The sequence below is a fragment of the Pararge aegeria genome, chromosome 6 (genome assembly GCF_905163445.1).
Source record: "Pararge aegeria chromosome 6, ilParAegt1.1, whole genome shotgun sequence".
NCBI classification, from domain to species: Eukaryota; Metazoa; Arthropoda; class Insecta; order Lepidoptera; family Nymphalidae; genus Pararge; species Pararge aegeria.
The window spans coordinates 5327385-5346054 of NC_053185.1; the positions used below are offsets into that span (position 1 = coordinate 5327385).

Below are 18670 nucleotides of genomic sequence, written 5' to 3' on the forward strand. Positions count from 1 at the left end.
AGCTCCACCGACCATAGCTCCGTCAATTTTAACTTATTTAAATCGTAGTTTTTGTTCGTGTAACTTGGCCGTGGCTAAATACCACCCTACCGACAAATACGTCCCGCATTTGGCATTTAACGATTTATTTCATGGTATTTATTAAATTTTCATCTCATTTGGATTAGATATTCCAAATTGGTAACAGAATTACGAAATAATATTGAAGGAGTAGTATATTTCATAATCACCCTGTAAAAATATTAAATCAAAAGAAACATGTTTATTCTTCCATACAAGCTAATTCAAAGCATTCTAAGTGTTTAATGAAACTGTTAGGGTTCAAATTATGTATATTAAAGATATTTAATTTATTTATTTTTTTGGAGTACACTGAATAAACGATACTAAAGCCAAAACTGTATTTTTTCATTGGTGTCCGTCTGTCTGTCTGTTTCATGGCTGCGCATCACGCTGAAACTACTGAATTGATTGTAAAGAAACTTTTCACAATGAGTTCATGATATAAGGTAGGAGATGGGATAGTTCTTTCCCGAAAACGGAAGAGAGGATGTAAGTGTTTGACGATTTTACACCATAACTCCGTCAAATGTTAAACAATTTAAATAATTGTTTTTGTACTGGATAGATTATTCTATCAGGATACTGGATACATTAAGTATTGCCAAATTTATGAGGTCTTCAGTGCGAGGACTAAAAAAAAATGTTAGAAAATTTTCCTTTAGCATTCGCATCAACAAACAGTTCGATTGTTCCTGTAACGATTACTATTCCTTTTTAGTGACGGGAGCTGAAACTGAGGGACCCAAGTAAACTTTCAAACTTCCAAACACGAACATCCATACAATTCGATTGGCCATTTTTAAGTTATTGAAAGTTTTAAATAGTGAGTGATAAAATCTCCAAGAGCAAGGATAGGTTTATCGCCCACACAGTTAATTTAAAAATGTTAAAATACTATCTGTATGTACTTAATATATAGTTTTGTATATTCGGCACTTCGTAATTTACGTTTAGACTTTAAGAATTTAGTGTCGTATATTTAGCGGTACACTGCGTCCCGTAAGAAATAATCGCGGGCGAAGCCGCAGGGCACATCTGGTATATATATTATATATATATATATATATATATATATATATATATATAATATATACCAGATATAATATATATATATATATATATATATTAATATATAATCATATCATTTGGAATATAGAAGTGCTTCGTGCATAGAGAGAAAAACACATAGCCATAACCTTAGAGGAAGGTGACTGTGTTCAATGCTAAGCCCCCATCATATCCTGGAGACTCCCGTCAGCACGGCTGGCACGGGCTATCTTCCCGGAGAAAGGGTACAAATTGATCTTCTCCCACAGCTTTATCAACTCTCAGAGCATTGGCGCACAAGTGGAAATAATATATGTGTAATAATAAACGGGGATAAACTTCTCTAATTCCATATTCCCGTGCTTTAGGCAGCAGCATGCTAGCATGGGCAGGAGACAATTACATCCCCGCGGGGGAGGATAAAAGTTTATCTTATTCCGCAACTTTATCAACTTTAAGATCACTGGAGCACCAGAGGAAATAATATCCAAATAATATACGAGTATGTGTGATAATAAACGGGGGTAAACTTCTCCTATTCTACGTTCCCGTGTTTTAGCAGGTGGACACGTTAATGATATCCCTTATCAGGGGAAATAATCGGGGGATATAATTTTTGTCTCCAGCTAGCCGTGGTGGGGATATAAGACAGGGGTTATAATCGTGGGATATAATTTTCGTCTCCAGCCTGTGCTAGCCCTTCTGCTCATTTTTCTAATAATCATACTCACCTGCTTAGCAGAAAAACGTAAAAAGTCTCCTTCGCGACTGGACTCAGCATTGGTACTTGATGATCCTAGAGGAGATGCAATAAATGGCTGTAACTATGTTCGCTAGCTCTGTAGAATTTATAACATTAATGTCATATCATTTTTCAGTGATAATTTGACTACATAATTTTTTAATTGCTGAACTTTTTATCAATATTATTAGTTAAATTATTTACTTGAGGATTGCATAAGACCCCGCCGAATATTATCAGGTGTGTTTAGTAAAATGTTCACTTTTAAGTAAATAATTTGTCAAATATTATGTAATTTATAAAATTTTATTGGTACTTTTCTTTCAGTCCAATAAAGATAAATAAAACGGGCCTTGCATGATCAGACTTACGCATTGAGGGTTCCGTACGACGGGTACGATTACCTAGCCACAAAGTAGTGGGTAGGTAAACGTAATAAAAAATAAATATAATCAACATAACCGTAGCCAGCACGTAGCACGTAGCCCTTTTTGGTTGAATTAGGAACCCTATAAAAACATAGGTTTGAACCGCATAAATAGGTGGTCTCGGGCAGAGATCGCTACTTAGCGATAGGGCCTTTAGCCTTTTGTATCCTGCTTCATTCTTCATGTGTTTGTTCTTTTTGACGTGACAACGTCTTATAAATTGGTTTGCCGGGTGACACTTCAAGAAACTGCGTTACGCTCCGTTCACGTTATGCGCTCACAATGAGAGCGAGTGAGAGGCACGCGTCCCTTCCACTCGGGCATGGTTAGCCCGCCTAAGAGCGAGAGAGACAGACATAAAAAGTGAAAGGCACGCGTCCCTTTGTAGTAAACGCTGTTTCATTGTACGCAAATGTATTGCAAGTTATTGTATGTATATTTGTATATAAATACGTATGTATGTGTAAAGGTAAAAATAAAATTTTGTTAATATGAAATTCAGTGCGAGATTCTTTGTATAAATTAATGTTTTAAATATAATTCTTTGTATAAATAAATGTTTTAAATTGTTACTATTATTTCATCCTTCTTCCTACTATACGAATGAATATTCACATTAAAATTATTTTACCACTCAAAGTCGTTGTCACGTAAAACTTTCGCCCGTATACCGACTTTACAGGCAACCAATTTTTTGTCTTGTTTCTTTGTTTGAGTGGTGTACAAATAAAGAGTATAAATAAATAAATAAAAAAATAGGTGTATCCAAAAGGCTAATTGCTAGTTTCTTAAAAAAAACTACGCAAGTACCTAAAAAGCTCTTTCACTCGACATCTCACTTTAAAGTTCGACGACATTTTGCAATTCGACCACTATATCAAAAGAACTGCTTCGTTGATCTAGTGGGAGTAAAGCATATTCTACTGAGTTCACGAGAGACTGAGTTTCTTTTGATTCGATCAAAAGTTGAATAGGGTTCGACATTTGATTCTGTAAAAAAATCCCAGTGCCATTCCTGAATCGGGGAATTGGTAGTGTCCAACCTCGTGCCGCGAAGAGTAAGTTTAGTTATTGGTCCGAAATATTAACAGTGATAATAGTTAAAACCAACCTACCCACATTGGAGCAGAAGTTGGGTCTGTGCTCTTAAGCCCTCTCTTTTATAATAATGGAGGCCGAGCAGTTTTACGTGTATTGTACAGGCACACTTCATACGATTCTATCAATAGGCTTATTTTATAACGGAACTCTAAATACTGGGTGATGTGTGTTTACTACACTAGTGTATAAAAGTCTTCTTGATATGAACTGTTGAGTCGTTACTACGTCGCTGATGAGTTGGTAGTTTAATTAAAAGAAATGGTTTTCTTTTGATAATGGATTGTAAACTCAGTAAAGACTTCCCTTTCGAGGTTGTAATTCTGAATACTAAAGAAAACCCCGAGATAAAGGATTATTTGGATGGTAATTTTTTCTCACAATCATTGTCATAAGTTGTTTTGAATTTATGATCTTTAAAAAACCTTTTTTTTTTTGTGTAGATGACCAAATTAGTTTTGCCCGTGTTGGCTCCAAAAGGTATTTTTTTCCGAAAGAATTTTTAACATTGGCTCCCAGCATTTACAACATGGCACTGAGATCTGATGATACTTTTGTTGTTACCTTTCCAAAGTCTGGTGAGTATTTACTAAGTTAAATGTTTTTCATGCTCATAAATGCTTTAGAAACGATAGATAATAAAAGCATATAAAGATTTTCCGGTTCCGGGCTCCTTTTGATAGTGCGGCATAACCTTTTTGGGAAGAATTTATGTTGGTACATTCTAAGAGAATAACGATGTTTTTTTTCTTCTTCTTTTTAGTTTTCATTAATTTTTTTGGTTTTTTGATGTAAATATTAATTTATTATTGGATGTTTAATACGTCGAGAAGGCTAAATTATTTGCAGGAACTACGATGACTCAGGAATTAGTATGGATCGTTTGCAATAATTCAGATTACGAGAACGCTAAATCAACAGCGCTCAGTACAAGATTTCCATTTTTAGAGTCAGTTTACATACCTTTTGTCTATTGATTGGTTAAACAATGTCAGCTTTACCTAAAAAATATTTGGTAACAAATGTGTTTTTACACCTGCATTATATCAATGTAAAGAACCATACATTTTTTTCTAGATTGCCATCGATGGTTCGTAAAGTTCCATGTACGGAAAATGGAATAGAAATATTGAAAAAACTTATAGTGCCGCTGACTATTAAGGAAGTAGAGGAAATGCCTTCGCCGAGATTCATCAAAAGCCATCTACCACTATCACTTCTCCCGCCGTCACTACTGGATAAGACAAAGGTTTGATTAGCTTATTTATATTAGCATGTATTTTTCATCGGTTTTGTCAGAGGAGCCAATATCGTAGACCCTAGTTTACAATATTGGCTCCTCTTTTGAAAAGTCTAAGTCACTTTGTATTTTTAAGAAAGCTGTCAAAAACCACTATAGTTTACATTGAAAACGACTTGTAATAGTATTTACTGTTGTTATGTATTTATGATATGTTATATATTTTTTTAATATTTATTATATTATGTATTATTTTATTTGTGTAATCTAGTTTAAGTATTAGTATGTCCTTTTTTCCTTTTGTTTTCCTTATCCTAAGGTTGCCTGGAAGAGATCGCTACAAAGCGATAAGGCCGCCATTTGTATACTTCTTCTGTCTGTGTTTTCTTTTATTCTTCTTCTGTATTTTTATTTGTGTGCAAATAAAGAGCATAAATAAAATAATAATAAAAAGTTCCCATTAACAGGCCTCTGTAACGTGATAACGTGTAAGCAAAACATCATGAGGATCAGAAGAGTGGTTAAGGCATGAAAGTGTAACAAAAAAAACTAAAATTCCATTTAATTATAGTAGTTAGGATTTGGTTAAGTAAACGTATTTTATGAAAACCAAAAATTCGAAATTTCTACTACAGTATGCCTCGTATCATTATTAACGAATACTTTTATTGTAGTATAACACACCACAAAACTAGAACAGAAAAATAAATAACATAGATTATGCAATTTGACGGCTGCCTATCAAACTTTTCCAGGCAATGGTGGTATCATATGCAACGATAAGTAGATAATATCTTGTCTTCTGATTCTCATCTGACTTGTTATCTGATTAAAAAAAAGTAGAATCATCGCAACAATCAATAAGCAATCAATCACACATCGAATAATTTAACTTCCTTTCCTGTATACTGTATGGTTTAAAATATCCGCCATAAATTTAAACGTTAGCGTTTGTTATATCTTTCTTACTTCATTTAAATTATGAATGTCTTCATAATTTTACAAATATTTTGTGTTCATCAGGTGGTATACGTGGCGCGTGATCCTAGAGACGTCGCGGTTTCTTACTATTATCATGACAAGTTGTTGAATTTAACGAAACCTGAAAATGATTTTAAGCATTATTGGAAGTATTTCGTTTCAGATAACAGTAAGTATAAATAACAATGATGTCCGATTGCAAAATTTGCTGAGTTTATTTCGGGTTCCTTCGCTAACCATTGGACTTTTTTGGAATAGAGGAGTAACAGTCTTTTCAAAAACCATTCCCATTGATCCGCTCCCCATTTAAACACCTTGGGGTTTGCCCAGTAAAAGTTAGGCATACTTAACCATCCTGCCTGTGGATGTGGTATCCAGGAAGATGACATCAAAAAAAGCATGTTTAAACTTCTCGGAGCTGTAGTTTTGAGTAAAAAATGTAATGAGTACCTCACAACACTGAAATGAATATTATGTATTATCGCTAAAATAGATCCGTATAAGTTTTGTATTTTATGGGATTGTTTCTAATTGAAAGTATTAGATTCAAGTTTTATGTTTTTAGTTTCATTTGGACCATATTTCGAACATGTGCTAGAAGCTTGGAAGAAGCGGAATCATCCGAATATGTTATTCTTATTTTATGAAGAAATAACTAAGGTAAATTTTAAAGCTGTACATTTTTTTGGTCAGGAATTATGACATTTTTTTTTTTATTAGTTATTAAGGTTCATAACATTATACTTCGATTTTGAATTTCTATAGGACTTACCTAGGTCCATACAACGTGTGGCAAATTTTTTCGGCAAAACAATCTCAGACGACCAAGTAAACAAACTTGCCGATCATATGGATTTTGATAACTTCAAGAAGAACAAATCTGTTAATAAGGAATCCTTGCAGGATATTGGTATATTCAGGAGTGATGGAGCTTTTATAAGAAAAGGTAAAAATATTTTAGCTTCTTTTTATAACCAGCCTGGTATAAATATAATTGTAGTTTTATCCGTTCATTTTGGGGTTCGAACTAATAAATAATGTCTGTAACGCTCTTCATACACTTTTAACACAAAGTTTTTCGATATAAACTTTAATCTTGTTATTTTTTCATTGAAATCTTTTGTATTATATTCAAAGTTAGATTAAAAGATAATTTAAATAATTAATTATACTCTTAGCTTCAAATTTAAATTATTTTAGCTATTAAATCATGGACATTTCAAATGTTTCACCTCAATTACACCTCTCTTCAAGCATTAGGGATGGCTGCCACGTACTCGAGAAACTTCTTTGGAAAGGTCAATAGGAATTTTCAATGTCAAATGTCAGTGTGGCCAAGACCTTGACCTTATATTGTTTTTTTCAAACATATAGATAATCGTAATGTAAGCTTATCTTATAAACAAATGAAGGATACGAATTCAATATTTCCGGAGCTTATGTCCTTTATCTGCATGACGTCAAAATCAATTAAGCCGTAGGATGACATCCGATCAAAAGAGAAAAGACGAAAAATTGTGTGTTATAATTTGGACAAATAATCATCCGATAAGCTCTGCTTCTCGCTAAGGGGCATTCACTTAGATCGCAGTTATATTTATATGTCTGTCTATGGATTATACTTAGAATAGTTATCTTACAAGTAGATCAGCATATGCTACCAGTCCTTATCCTTTTTGTCACAGGTAAATCAGGCGGGTGGCGAGATTATTTCGACGCAGTGATGTCGGCGCAGGCGGACGAGTGGATCGCGAAAAATTTGCAAGGCACTGACTTCCGTTTTCCACATTGTTAAAATATCCAAATCGGCGATCAATATGTAATGAGTACCTATGTGAACTTACAATTCTTATTGCAATCATACTTATTATTATAAATACAGTGTAAACTCCATACTGAGAAAGGGTTAAGGCCGTAGTCCACTACGCTGGCCCAGTGCGGATTGGTGGACATAAAAACTTATAAATATTAATTTAATATAATGAACACTGACTTCTTAATATTATTATAGTGAGTTCTCTGTTTTCGAATAACCATAAATTCTTCTTCTTAATCATTACAGTCTTGACAGAGAAGTCGTGGTCGTCGTCTGGGTGTTAATTACTTATACATATAAACACCAAGCCCAATAAGAACACAAACATCGTGACTTATCCTTTTAAGAACCGCTTTCTCACTAAATCAAAGATTAATGAGCACTGAATTCTATACGCAATGACTTCAAGTGACAACGGAAATTTTGAAAATATTATTTCTCTGCTGCTTTTCGTCTCAGTCAAACACAATACAGTATGTAATATACGTAGGTATTAAAAGTTTACATTGCAACTTGGTGCGAAAGCCTTCGTACCTACGTAAAAATGCATACCGAATTATAGCAAAAACATTTGAGCACGGTATTGCTATTATAATTATTTAATAGGAAGGTTACTTGTTACTGAACCAAAAAACTGCCTCGTATTTCTAGTGGTTGGCAGCATGGTGCATGTTTGGACTGCGGATAGTGACATCTTAGGTTCGATTTCGATGTCAGGCCAAAAAAATTGCACTTTACTTCTATTACGAAATTTATAGTAGACGTAATCGGCAGTTTTTAAGTACAGCCTTTTTACTTCTTTATGCATACCCTGGTCAAAAACCCTGTGCACGCCACTGCTTGTAGTGGATTTAAAAAAAAAGGTTGCCAGTCGGGCAACGTGCATGCTATTGTACAAAATGCTGTCGAGTTGGACGTTACAAAATGTTATATCATACAGAACGAGTGTCACGAACGAAACGATAATTAAAGTAAGTCAACGTAAACATTCCGAACAGAATTAGGTTCCTACTTACTAAAAGTTAAAAGTGACTGAGGTCACAGACTGTTTGAATACAAAACGACATTCAAGTTTCAACAACTTCCTAAGTTACTACAGTAATACAGTCGAGCGCGATACTGGTGCGCGCGCGCACCATTTTTATCGATACGGACGCGCGACGTTCAAAGTTAACTAAATAATAAACGTAATAATATAGTAACGGTTTGAGGTTGAACTAGTGTAGTAACCATGGAGAAACTCAACAATAGTTATCCTCTAGAGATTAATGACGTGGAACCCGAAGTAGCAGATATGCTCATGAAATATTTCACAGGTAAGAAAATATACATACCTATTCCATAAATAAAAATAACTCTATATTACATTAAATAAAAATACTAGAAGGCTTTTATAATTAAAAAGAAAAATTATTAAATCATAAATGCAAAATGGCGCCTTATCGCTTCATCTCCTCTTGGAAACCGTAAATGGAAGAACAGCGATATAAGTAGGTATAATAAGTAAGTAGGTGGTTAAAGTCTTCGAAGAAACAGGATATTGCAACGGGACTGCATAAAACTGTTGTATAATGTACGTAGGTAGGTACCTCAGCGTTTCTTTTCAGATACGATTGGTTGTAAAAAATATTGATTTTTGGGTTTGTTAATCTGTACTATTATTTTTAACTACTTTCCTCAACCTCTTTAATGCAGTGGTGAGAGCTATGGTTATAGTTTAGGGTCCCGGGTTCGTACATGTCTGGTGATAAGCTTCGCCACCACAAAGCGATCAAGCGTTCTGGTACGATTTCGCGTATAAAATCGATTGGCCGTATAACTGCCATACCGTTAACAGGTTAGCCCGCTACCATCAGTCTGCATCATCACTTAACAGTGCAGTCGAGGGCTAACTTGTAGTGGAATAAAAATTCAGGCATCACGTAAAAACTATTGCCACAATTATATACTCACCTATAGTAGATATATATTGTCTAGTTCCACTTCTAACTTACGGCCAACCTTGATCAAAACCGTGTGTTAATTGATATTCTGTTTAAAAATATTTTAATTGGTATTCGACTTTGCAGGCAGTAGGTATTTTTCTTAAAGTAATAAAAAGTTAATTTGTTCATTCCTTCCTGAGATCCTTACATTGCAACTCGATAGGTATCGAATCTTTAAAAATAACATGAAATTTGAGGCTGAAAAACATGAAACTTCAAGCTGAAGATTGTCTTGATAACCGCTGATACCTACATCATCATCATCATCATCATCACATCAACCCATTACCGGCCCACTACAGAGCCCGAGTCTCCTCCCATAAAGAGAAGCGGTTAAAACTGTAGTCCACCACGCTAGCCCAGTGCGGATTGATGGACTCCACATACCTTTGAGAACTTAATGTAGAACTCTCAGGCATGTAGGTCTAGATCTACATGATGTTTTCCTTCACCGTTGAAGCAAGTGATATAATTTAATTACATAAAACGCACATCACTTTGAAACGTTAGAGAAAATAAAGTAAGTAAGTAAAGTTAATAATATCTCCTAGTTAAGGTAAGTACCCTCTTCAGTACTTGGTATGAGTGTGTACATACCCAGTGATCCATGAAAGGATTTAACTTTAACCTGTTCGAAATATACAACAAGCAAAATATCATATAAATAAAATAGGTATTCAAATCATAATGTTAGTTAGTTAGTGCGTGCTGGGATTCGAATTCGGCCCGCCGAAAGTGAAGTCGAGTTCCTACCCAATGCGCTTTCCCTAGATAAGTTACTTATTTATACTAAGTAGTTATACTATGCAGGTATCCACTTAGGTATTATTATACTGTACTTTTCCTATTTCATTCAAATAAGCTACAATAGCTGAACCTGAATAACAGAAAATATAGAATGTTTTAATCTAAGAAACTACACTAAGAAACACTTAGAAAGAATCCTGCATCATACTAAGTATATATAATTATTATATTGAGAGAAAATTGTCAATCGATGTTTTGTATCTGTGGGTAGACCACCAATCCGAAACTGATTAGCGTGGTGGAGCACGGCCTAAACCTTTTTCTTTCTGCAAGGAGACCCGTGCCCTGTAGTGGGACGGAAATGGGATGATATGATGATAGGTAGGTAAATGTACGTTAATAATAACGTTTATTTCGGGTAAAGATCCATAGCTTGTTATCGCAGTATGATTGTAAAAACATTAATCATTAGTAACAATTATCTTATTAACTATTTCACTAATCAAAAATGGCCAATATCTCCTAGTTAAGGTAAGTACCCTCTTGAGTACTTGAGTACTTGGTATGAGTGTCTACATACCCAGTGCTCCATAAAAGGATTTGACTTTAACACTGTTCGAACAACGAGCAAAAATATTATAAAAATAACATAGGTATTCAAATCATAATGTTAATATTTATAAACTTGTCCGTGGCCTGGACGTTTGTTATTGATACCAATTCTGTTACAAAGTAAGTGCATCATTGATATGAAATTGTTTAGTGCTACGTAGGTTTATAAGGCAATTGGTATTAAATAGATATACCTAGGTACAACGTGAAAATAATACTTCTCAGGCTTTAGAGGTATATACTATATTATGTACTTTCTCTGAGACTTATTTGTGATACCGAAAACCTAATAGTTTTTGAGTAAACCCCTGCCATAGTTTTTACTGAAAGAAATCAGATACAGCCCTAACATCACGTGCAAAATTAAAATTATGTGACTCCTGTCACTTTTTTACTATCACCCACAAATATTTGAATACATTAAGGTAAATAGTATCTGACTCCTATTACTGGATTACTGTATTAAGGTTATCACAATTAAACAAATATTGACCCATCCGGGAATCAGACACAAGATCTCGTGAGCCACAGTCGAATATGCTAACAACTAGACCGAAGCAGTTAGGCAGGAGTTAGCTAGGTTCAACAACATTGTAATAAATATTGTAAACAGCTTGATAGACGAAGAATAATTAATTATAAAATCTACATGTCATTAGTCGAGTTCACTTCTAATGGGTAGGTAGGTAGGTACAAGATTTATTAGCCTCATTGTGATAATTTATCGAGTTATTTATCTAAGGGACATACTGATACCTACTCTTTTTGTTTTCACGCCTCTTTTTCTATTCTGTGTCTTCTGTATTATATGTGTTTACTTATATAATATGTGTGTGTGCAATAAAGTTTTCACAAAAACAAACTCTTTTAAAATAGGTACCTAAATACCTAAGTCCCGCTTTGTTCGCCTTTGTTTTTTTTTTTGTTTCACTGCAATCTCACCTAAGTGATAATGCAGTCTAATATGGCGGGCTAACCTGTTAGGTTATTCCCTAATCGGTTATTACGCGACATCGCACCGGAACACTAAATCGCTTAGCGGCATGTCTTTGACGGTGGGTACTAGTAACTACTAACTAGCCACAGCCAAAGCCTCCCACAAGACAAGACCGGAGAAAATTCAGAAATTATTGATTCCCAAAATACCCCTGCCGGTAATCGAACCCTGGACCTCCTACTTAAATTCAAAACGCTCACCGTTGCGCCCGGGAGCTCCCGTGGGAACCTTTTGGTTCTCCGGAGTAAAATGTAAACCATGTCACTCCTAGGTAGTGTAGCTATGTTATAAGTGTATTGGTTAAATATTAAAATCGATTCAGTAGTTTCAGAGATTGATATATATGTAAATTGAAGTTCAAAAACTTAAACACAACTACGGAGAGACCTAGGTATAACAGGATACATAAAAGCCGAAAGAGGTCGGTACCTCTAAAAAGTTCAAAACTCTGATAAGATCTTACTTAGGTGGGTATATTTAATTAACAAAAAGGCGCAGTTTAGGCCATGCCACTTTCGACGCGCAGACGATGACCTGATTTATATGTCGCGTGAAGTTCGTTGACTCCAGTGCCATTATCATCTCCGTAGTTGTTTTATGAGAAGTACTGTAGATAGTTACTTACATGTTTTATTTATATCAATAGGTTTGAAACTTGTAACTTGAAAAACCACTAGTGAGGAAAAGAAAAGTCTATTACTACCTATCTTGGAAACGTCGGTCTCTCTTGATGCTTTGTTTGATAATTAAACTTACGGCTTTTTGGGACGGACTTCATCAGGGGAAGAACTACAGCTAAGCTTATTTTTGCAGTCCAGCAGCATAACTGTGTTCCGGTCTGAAGAGCGTGGTTGCCGGCGTAATTACTCCGCTGCTTGACGCTTAGCATTTACGCCTCAGATTGATGGGCACATGTTTGCACTTTGTAGGACGTATTTCTTTCATGGACTGCAAAGTGTTGCTTTGTTACAGGTGAGGGTCTCCACTGTGGTGGGAAACCTGCTTGGTCTTTTATTCTACAAAAAATAACTGCCAAATGAATACCACCATCGATATAAATAAGTCGTTGGATATAACGGAAGTAACCTCAAACTTATTGTTATTATTACAGTGCGTACAATAAGCGAAAGAACGGGCAAGTTTTGAAGGTTCTAGGAACTGTTATTTTAATTTCTAACAACCAAATCAACAAAGTCATTGGTGACCTTATTGTTAAATCTCATGAGGAAGTTTAATTACGAAACCAATAAAAAAGTGGAGAAAAAATATCTAGGTACTTCTTGAAGGCTACTCCGTGTCGTTTTTTCTTTCTACAGCAACTGTCATAAATACCTGACTGCTATTTATATTTAACTAACAAAGAATTCAGGTATATCTATATTACTATTTATGTATTTATATGTAGTTAAGTTCAGTTTGCTATATTTGATTAAAATTCACAAGTAGAGTACAGAATTAAGAATGTACAGAAACCGTGTACACGACTAATATTGAAGCATCAAAAAGCACTCAACACAATGGTTTCTCGAACAAACGGTTAGTCACTTAATACCATTTAGCAGACGACAATAATTGTTTTACCCCTTATGTACTAAGCGCTCACGATAAAATGTGAAAATTGAAAATGTTTGTGAGCTAGCAACATTCCGCGGGTGTAAAGTAAAACGTACACGGGGCGTTTTTACTGTTTTTAGACACATTCTTAATTCAATAAAGTAGAGGTGACCTCGACTTCGATACCATCAGCAACCTTTGCCAATGTCCAGTAGGGACCAGTTTACGTTCCAGTAGCCGTAGTTCTAGATTTGTTTAAACTTAGGTAAAGGTAGACCTAATATTACCTTCGGTATCATGTTATAAAAGCATATACACTAAGGATTTCTGTACTTTCTCAGACGATATGCAGATATCATTAATTTATGTCCGTTTCTAGTAAGTCGATTGCTTAGGCAAGAAAATGTTTCCTCGCTCCATCTGAGGTAGGAAATTTAACTCCACTTTGATGTCAATCTTTTCAGGAGAGCACACTGGCTTCGTCCGCGTTGGTAAGAAGGGCTATTTCCTGCCACACAAGTTCAAACAGGAGGCGTGGAATATATACAGTATGGAAATACGGCCAACTGATGTTTTTGTCGCTAGCTATCCACGATCAGGTGAGACGTCTATTAGAGAACAGGGTTAATTATGATGTTCAGAGAGGTAACTCCAAAATAGGTACTTGGGGACCTTATCCTTCAAACAATACGATACGATTTATGGGGAGCTGTGAGGCCCCAACTCCCAACGGAGCGGAAATTTTTGTGTTTCGGTTTTGTGCGAGAGCGTTCCCGTGACCCAGCTATGAGAAAGAGTTAGAACCCCGGACTTGGAGTTGGAGCCGTCAAGAGCTGGCATAACCATTGCACCTCTCGGTCGCGTAGATAACGCCTATTGCGTATAACTGAAATACCTGCTTTAACGCATGAGGCAGTACTGCAAATTAACCTTACAACTACTCTTCATCAGAAACTATGGGACGTCTATCACTTATAAGTGTAAAGAAAATACCTTTTGTTTGTTCAATTACAGACTAATAAAATTATAATATGATCTTTTTAGGAACAACTTGGACACAAGAACTAGTTTGGATGGTGGTGAATGACTTAGATTACGAGAGATCTAATTCCATTCCTCTCACAGAGAGATATCCATTTTTAGAGTAAGTAAAGCCGAAAACTCATTAAGTCTATTCAAAAGTTTGTCACCACTGTCGGGAATTTTCTCAACGCTGCGTCATTCTCAAGCTATCTGACAACAGCATCAGCAGCGTCATTATCATTTTAACCTATTGACGTTAACTGCTGGACTGGCTTTGGTAGAGTTCAAATTCACGGTCCTGGGCCGCTTCTTTCCAGCGGCTCCCAGCGACTAGATTGATGTCGCCTGTCAACCTCGTTGGGGGTCAACCAACGCTGCGTTCACCGGTGCCGGGTTACCATTCCACCTTAGGACCCCAACATCCTTCGGACTGCAGCATATTCGCATTTCGCACATAGCGGTAATAATGCCCCTTTGCGCGAATCATCTCATGACTTTATTATAAATAATATCTAGATATATCTACTTACTTAAAATGAGATATTAGCGTATCCTGATCACCAGTATTTTACAGATTTTCGGTATACGTCCACCCCGTAATGATGGAGCGGTTCCGCGAAGAGAACAAAGATAGTGAAAGGAAACTGAAACTCCTTGAGTACGTAAGCCAACCGGGCACAGAGCAGCTGGTAGACGCGCCTTCACCACGCTTCGTCAAAACACACCTGCCCCTTTCACTTCTACCCCCTACTTTGCTAGACAGAGCAAAAGTAATTTATGTCGCCCGGGACCCTAGAGATGTTGCAGTTTCCTTCTACCATCTCAACAAGTCCATGAGAACCCAAGGATATATTGGCGATTTCAAAACATACTGGCGATTCTTCGTGAGTGATTTACGTAAGTTGAACCTTTAAATACCAACTTACGATCTAAGTTGTTCGGACAGACTTCACGAGTAAGGTAGGTACTCGCGAAATAAGAAGCCCAATGTGAACTTGTATAATATGTTTACTGCGCAGCCTTGTGCCCAGGTTTGTTTGCGATCACAATAATGTTTTGATACTTTCGGGTATAAAAACATCATTGTGATAAATTCAGGTAACTTATCATCATCGCTTGAAGGAAACGCTAATAAGTATGAGCTACAAAAAACAAGGAAATAATATTCGTAATATATTTTCAGATCATTGGACTCCATATTTTGAACACCTAAAAGAATCGTGGGAAAAGAGAAATCATCCGAACATGCTGTTTCTGTTTTACGAGGAACTCTCTAAAGTGAGAACAATACGTATATAACTTAATAACCAACCCACCTACATTTAATTAATTAATTAAGTAGTAATTAAGTAGCCTCATTTGTCTACTACATACCTCGGTTACTAGCTAGTATGTTCGACAACGGATGCAGAGATCCTGAGTTCGATTTCTGTATCGTAAGTATTGTATAAAATTGGTAATATTAAGTCACTACATTAGCAGTGCCAGCCCAGTTTGAGCTCCATGGTTCTTAAACCATTTATCCTAGTTCTTTTTTTAGATGCACTAGGTATTAGTCCACTGTGTTTAAATGGTGATGCAGTCTTAGATGGTAGCGGGCGGACCCGTTAGGTGTAAGGCAGTTATACCTATTAAACTCTTACCCCAGCGGTTTCTAATCGGCAGCGTACCGGAACGCTTAATCGCTTGGCCGCACGTCTGTTGATATTAACTGGCCATGGTTGAAGCCTCCCCAAAAGATAACAGAGACAATTCACGCAATATGGATTTCCAAAATGTCTCGCCGGAAATCAAGGATCTCTGCATATTATAAGACCACACGTACGTACGTACACTGCATCAAAAAGCCCGAAAAAATACCTTATATAGTCTAGTAAAGTCCGGTCCCAACCTATTAGGTTAGTATACATTATAGGTACCTATTAGGTATATATAGTATTACGTATATATTAATGCATGTACCCAACACTGCGACTTTATTAAATAGTCTGAGGATGATGTTAAAGACGTTCCAAAGATTTTAAAAGAGTTTCGTGATTAATCAACATTTCTTAAAAATAGTTAAACGGGTACATACCTCGATAATATTTTGAGATTTATCGATAATTCGGGCCAGTTACATAGATCGTGGTCACGGCGGGAATTCGTTTGTATGGGAAAATAAATACGCTTAATATTTTTACAGGGTAATTCATTATATATTTCAATATACTTATGCATCCTTGAATTGTTTCGTAATTCTGTTAAACGTTTTATAGGACCTGCCTGCAGCAGTTCGTCGAGTGAGCAAATTCTTTGGCAAGCAATTCACCGAGGAGCAGCTAACGCGTCTGTGTGAACACCTCAGCATAGAGAGCTTCAAACAAAACAAGTCTGTGAACTACGATGTGATGAGCGAGCTTGGCATTCTTCAAGCGGGAACGGATACTTTTATTAGGAAAGGTTGGAAACCTATCTATATATATTTGTCTATACTAATAATAAAGCTGAAGAATTTATTTGATATACAATCAAAGAAAGTTCTGGTACTATCGTGTGGATATACAATCAAAGAAAGTTCTGGTACTATCAGACTAGGATTTGAAAAAACCTTTTTTCGTATTTAAAATTTATCTAATAGGTTTGGGCTATTTATGACCAAGAAAAAAAAGACAAACTTCAGAAAGAACCATAATTAAAAACGAAGTAGGTAGCACGGGCGTGCACTCCTTCGCGACGGGGCGGTTAGTGTTTGGTGTTCCAAAAGGAGGCCTCACGTGAACTTATTTACTGATCGAAATAATTACGCACACTTAAAATATCAATCATAAACAAATTATCGGCCCGATAATCTAACCGGAGTGCCAAGAGTTTCTGTGCAGACGATTGATGCAAAACTACCAAAACTGCAAACACCACAGCCAATGAACGCAAGTTGCGACTGCCCTTAAGTTACTACAGAATTCACTAGGTATGATTCCGAGGTGGGCTCTGTACCGCTTAAGTAAACAGTTAATTGGAATAAATAATACCTTATAATCAGTATGTCGTTAATTCCAAATACGCCCAATGATAATTGGAATTCTAATGTACTATTATTATTACAGGAAAAGCGGGTGGTTGGCGAGACTATTTCGACGAAGGTATGACGTCTGAAGCAGAAAAGTGGATCTCCGATAACTTGCAAGATACCGACATGAGGTTCCCTCATCTTCAACAATGAATCAAAAATATTCGTGTTTAATTATACTTAATTTTATATGTTAAGGTCTTGGTCCGAATATCACGCTAACATTTATCTGAAACCGAAGTCCTTCGCACGTTTTAATTCCGTTAATTCGACTTCATACGCAAAGTAGCATGCGGTCTATTTGGCCAAAGTGGATTTTGGCTGTATATCAGAAACCATTAATCAATATAGTTCGTGCGCTCAATTTTTCAGTACACCCAGACTTCATTAGAAACTATCTAACAGAAAATAATTAGGTAGTTAATTATTTCAACCGTTTAGTACTTCTTTCTTAAATTTTTACATTACATTAATAAAGAAATGAAAAATCTAAATACTAATCATCATATTAGTACCAAAGCACGCTGCTTATGTACAGAACGTGCCCAGATTTTGAAGTAGCCGACGCCGCCTCAGCATAAGCAGGCAGCCGCTTCTAAAGCGCGGAAACCATTTGAGTTAAATTGAACAGTGACAAATTTTCAGTGACTAGCTGAAACCAGTCTCAACTTTACCTGTATACTTCGGTCATTTATATACTAGATACATACTAAAGCTTATTTATTTGTACATAAATCTCTGAACTTAATTGAAATGACCTAAAATAACCGTGGTGTTTTCCAGAAGCAGAATATAGCATTATTATATTTAGTTTAATGTATATTAAGTTTAGTTTAGATATTTATGTACCACTCATCTAGTAAATTATTGTACAACACAGCATCTATTGCTCAACGGTTCAGGGAGTAGTTAAGTCCGAAAGATCACAGGTCAAAACCCATCGCACTCTTTTATATAGAGTTGAGGGAAATTTAGTCCTAATTAGGTATGCCTAGCATTCGAATTCAGATAAATTGTGCGCTAATTTAATGAATTTTATCCCCTTTCTTAGGTAAATTAAATTAATAGCTTTAATTATAATCCTTCATAGAATAGTTAATATAATATTGTAAATACAATTCATAGCTTGTATAAATAAAGGAAATTTTAAGTCTTAAAATGGTTTTCATTAAAGGTGCCAAAGTAAAGAAACATCCAAATGGGTGATATAACCATTTATTTGAATAAAATGCTCTATTTAGTATTTCTTTGTAACACCATGATATTTAAGTTAAACATTGACATCAAG

At 35.7% G+C, this 18670-nt stretch overlaps 1 protein-coding gene across 1 annotated transcript; it reads left to right on the forward strand.

Annotated features, from left to right (window-relative positions):
- The first annotated feature begins 4552 nt into the window (after positions 1–4552).
- Positions 4553–18478, forward strand: LOC120624268 (sulfotransferase 1A2-like). Its single transcript, XM_039890717.1, has 12 exons — positions 4553–4627; positions 5642–5768; positions 6165–6259; positions 6365–6545; positions 7285–7389; positions 8642–8731; positions 13775–13909; positions 14355–14454; positions 14908–15230; positions 15517–15611; positions 16592–16775; positions 17420–18478. The coding sequence occupies exons 1-12, from the start codon at positions 4553–4555 to the stop codon at positions 17533–17535; spliced, it is 1626 nt and encodes a 541-aa protein (XP_039746651.1). The 3' UTR covers positions 17536–18478.
- Positions 18479–18670: the final 192 nt, after the last annotated feature.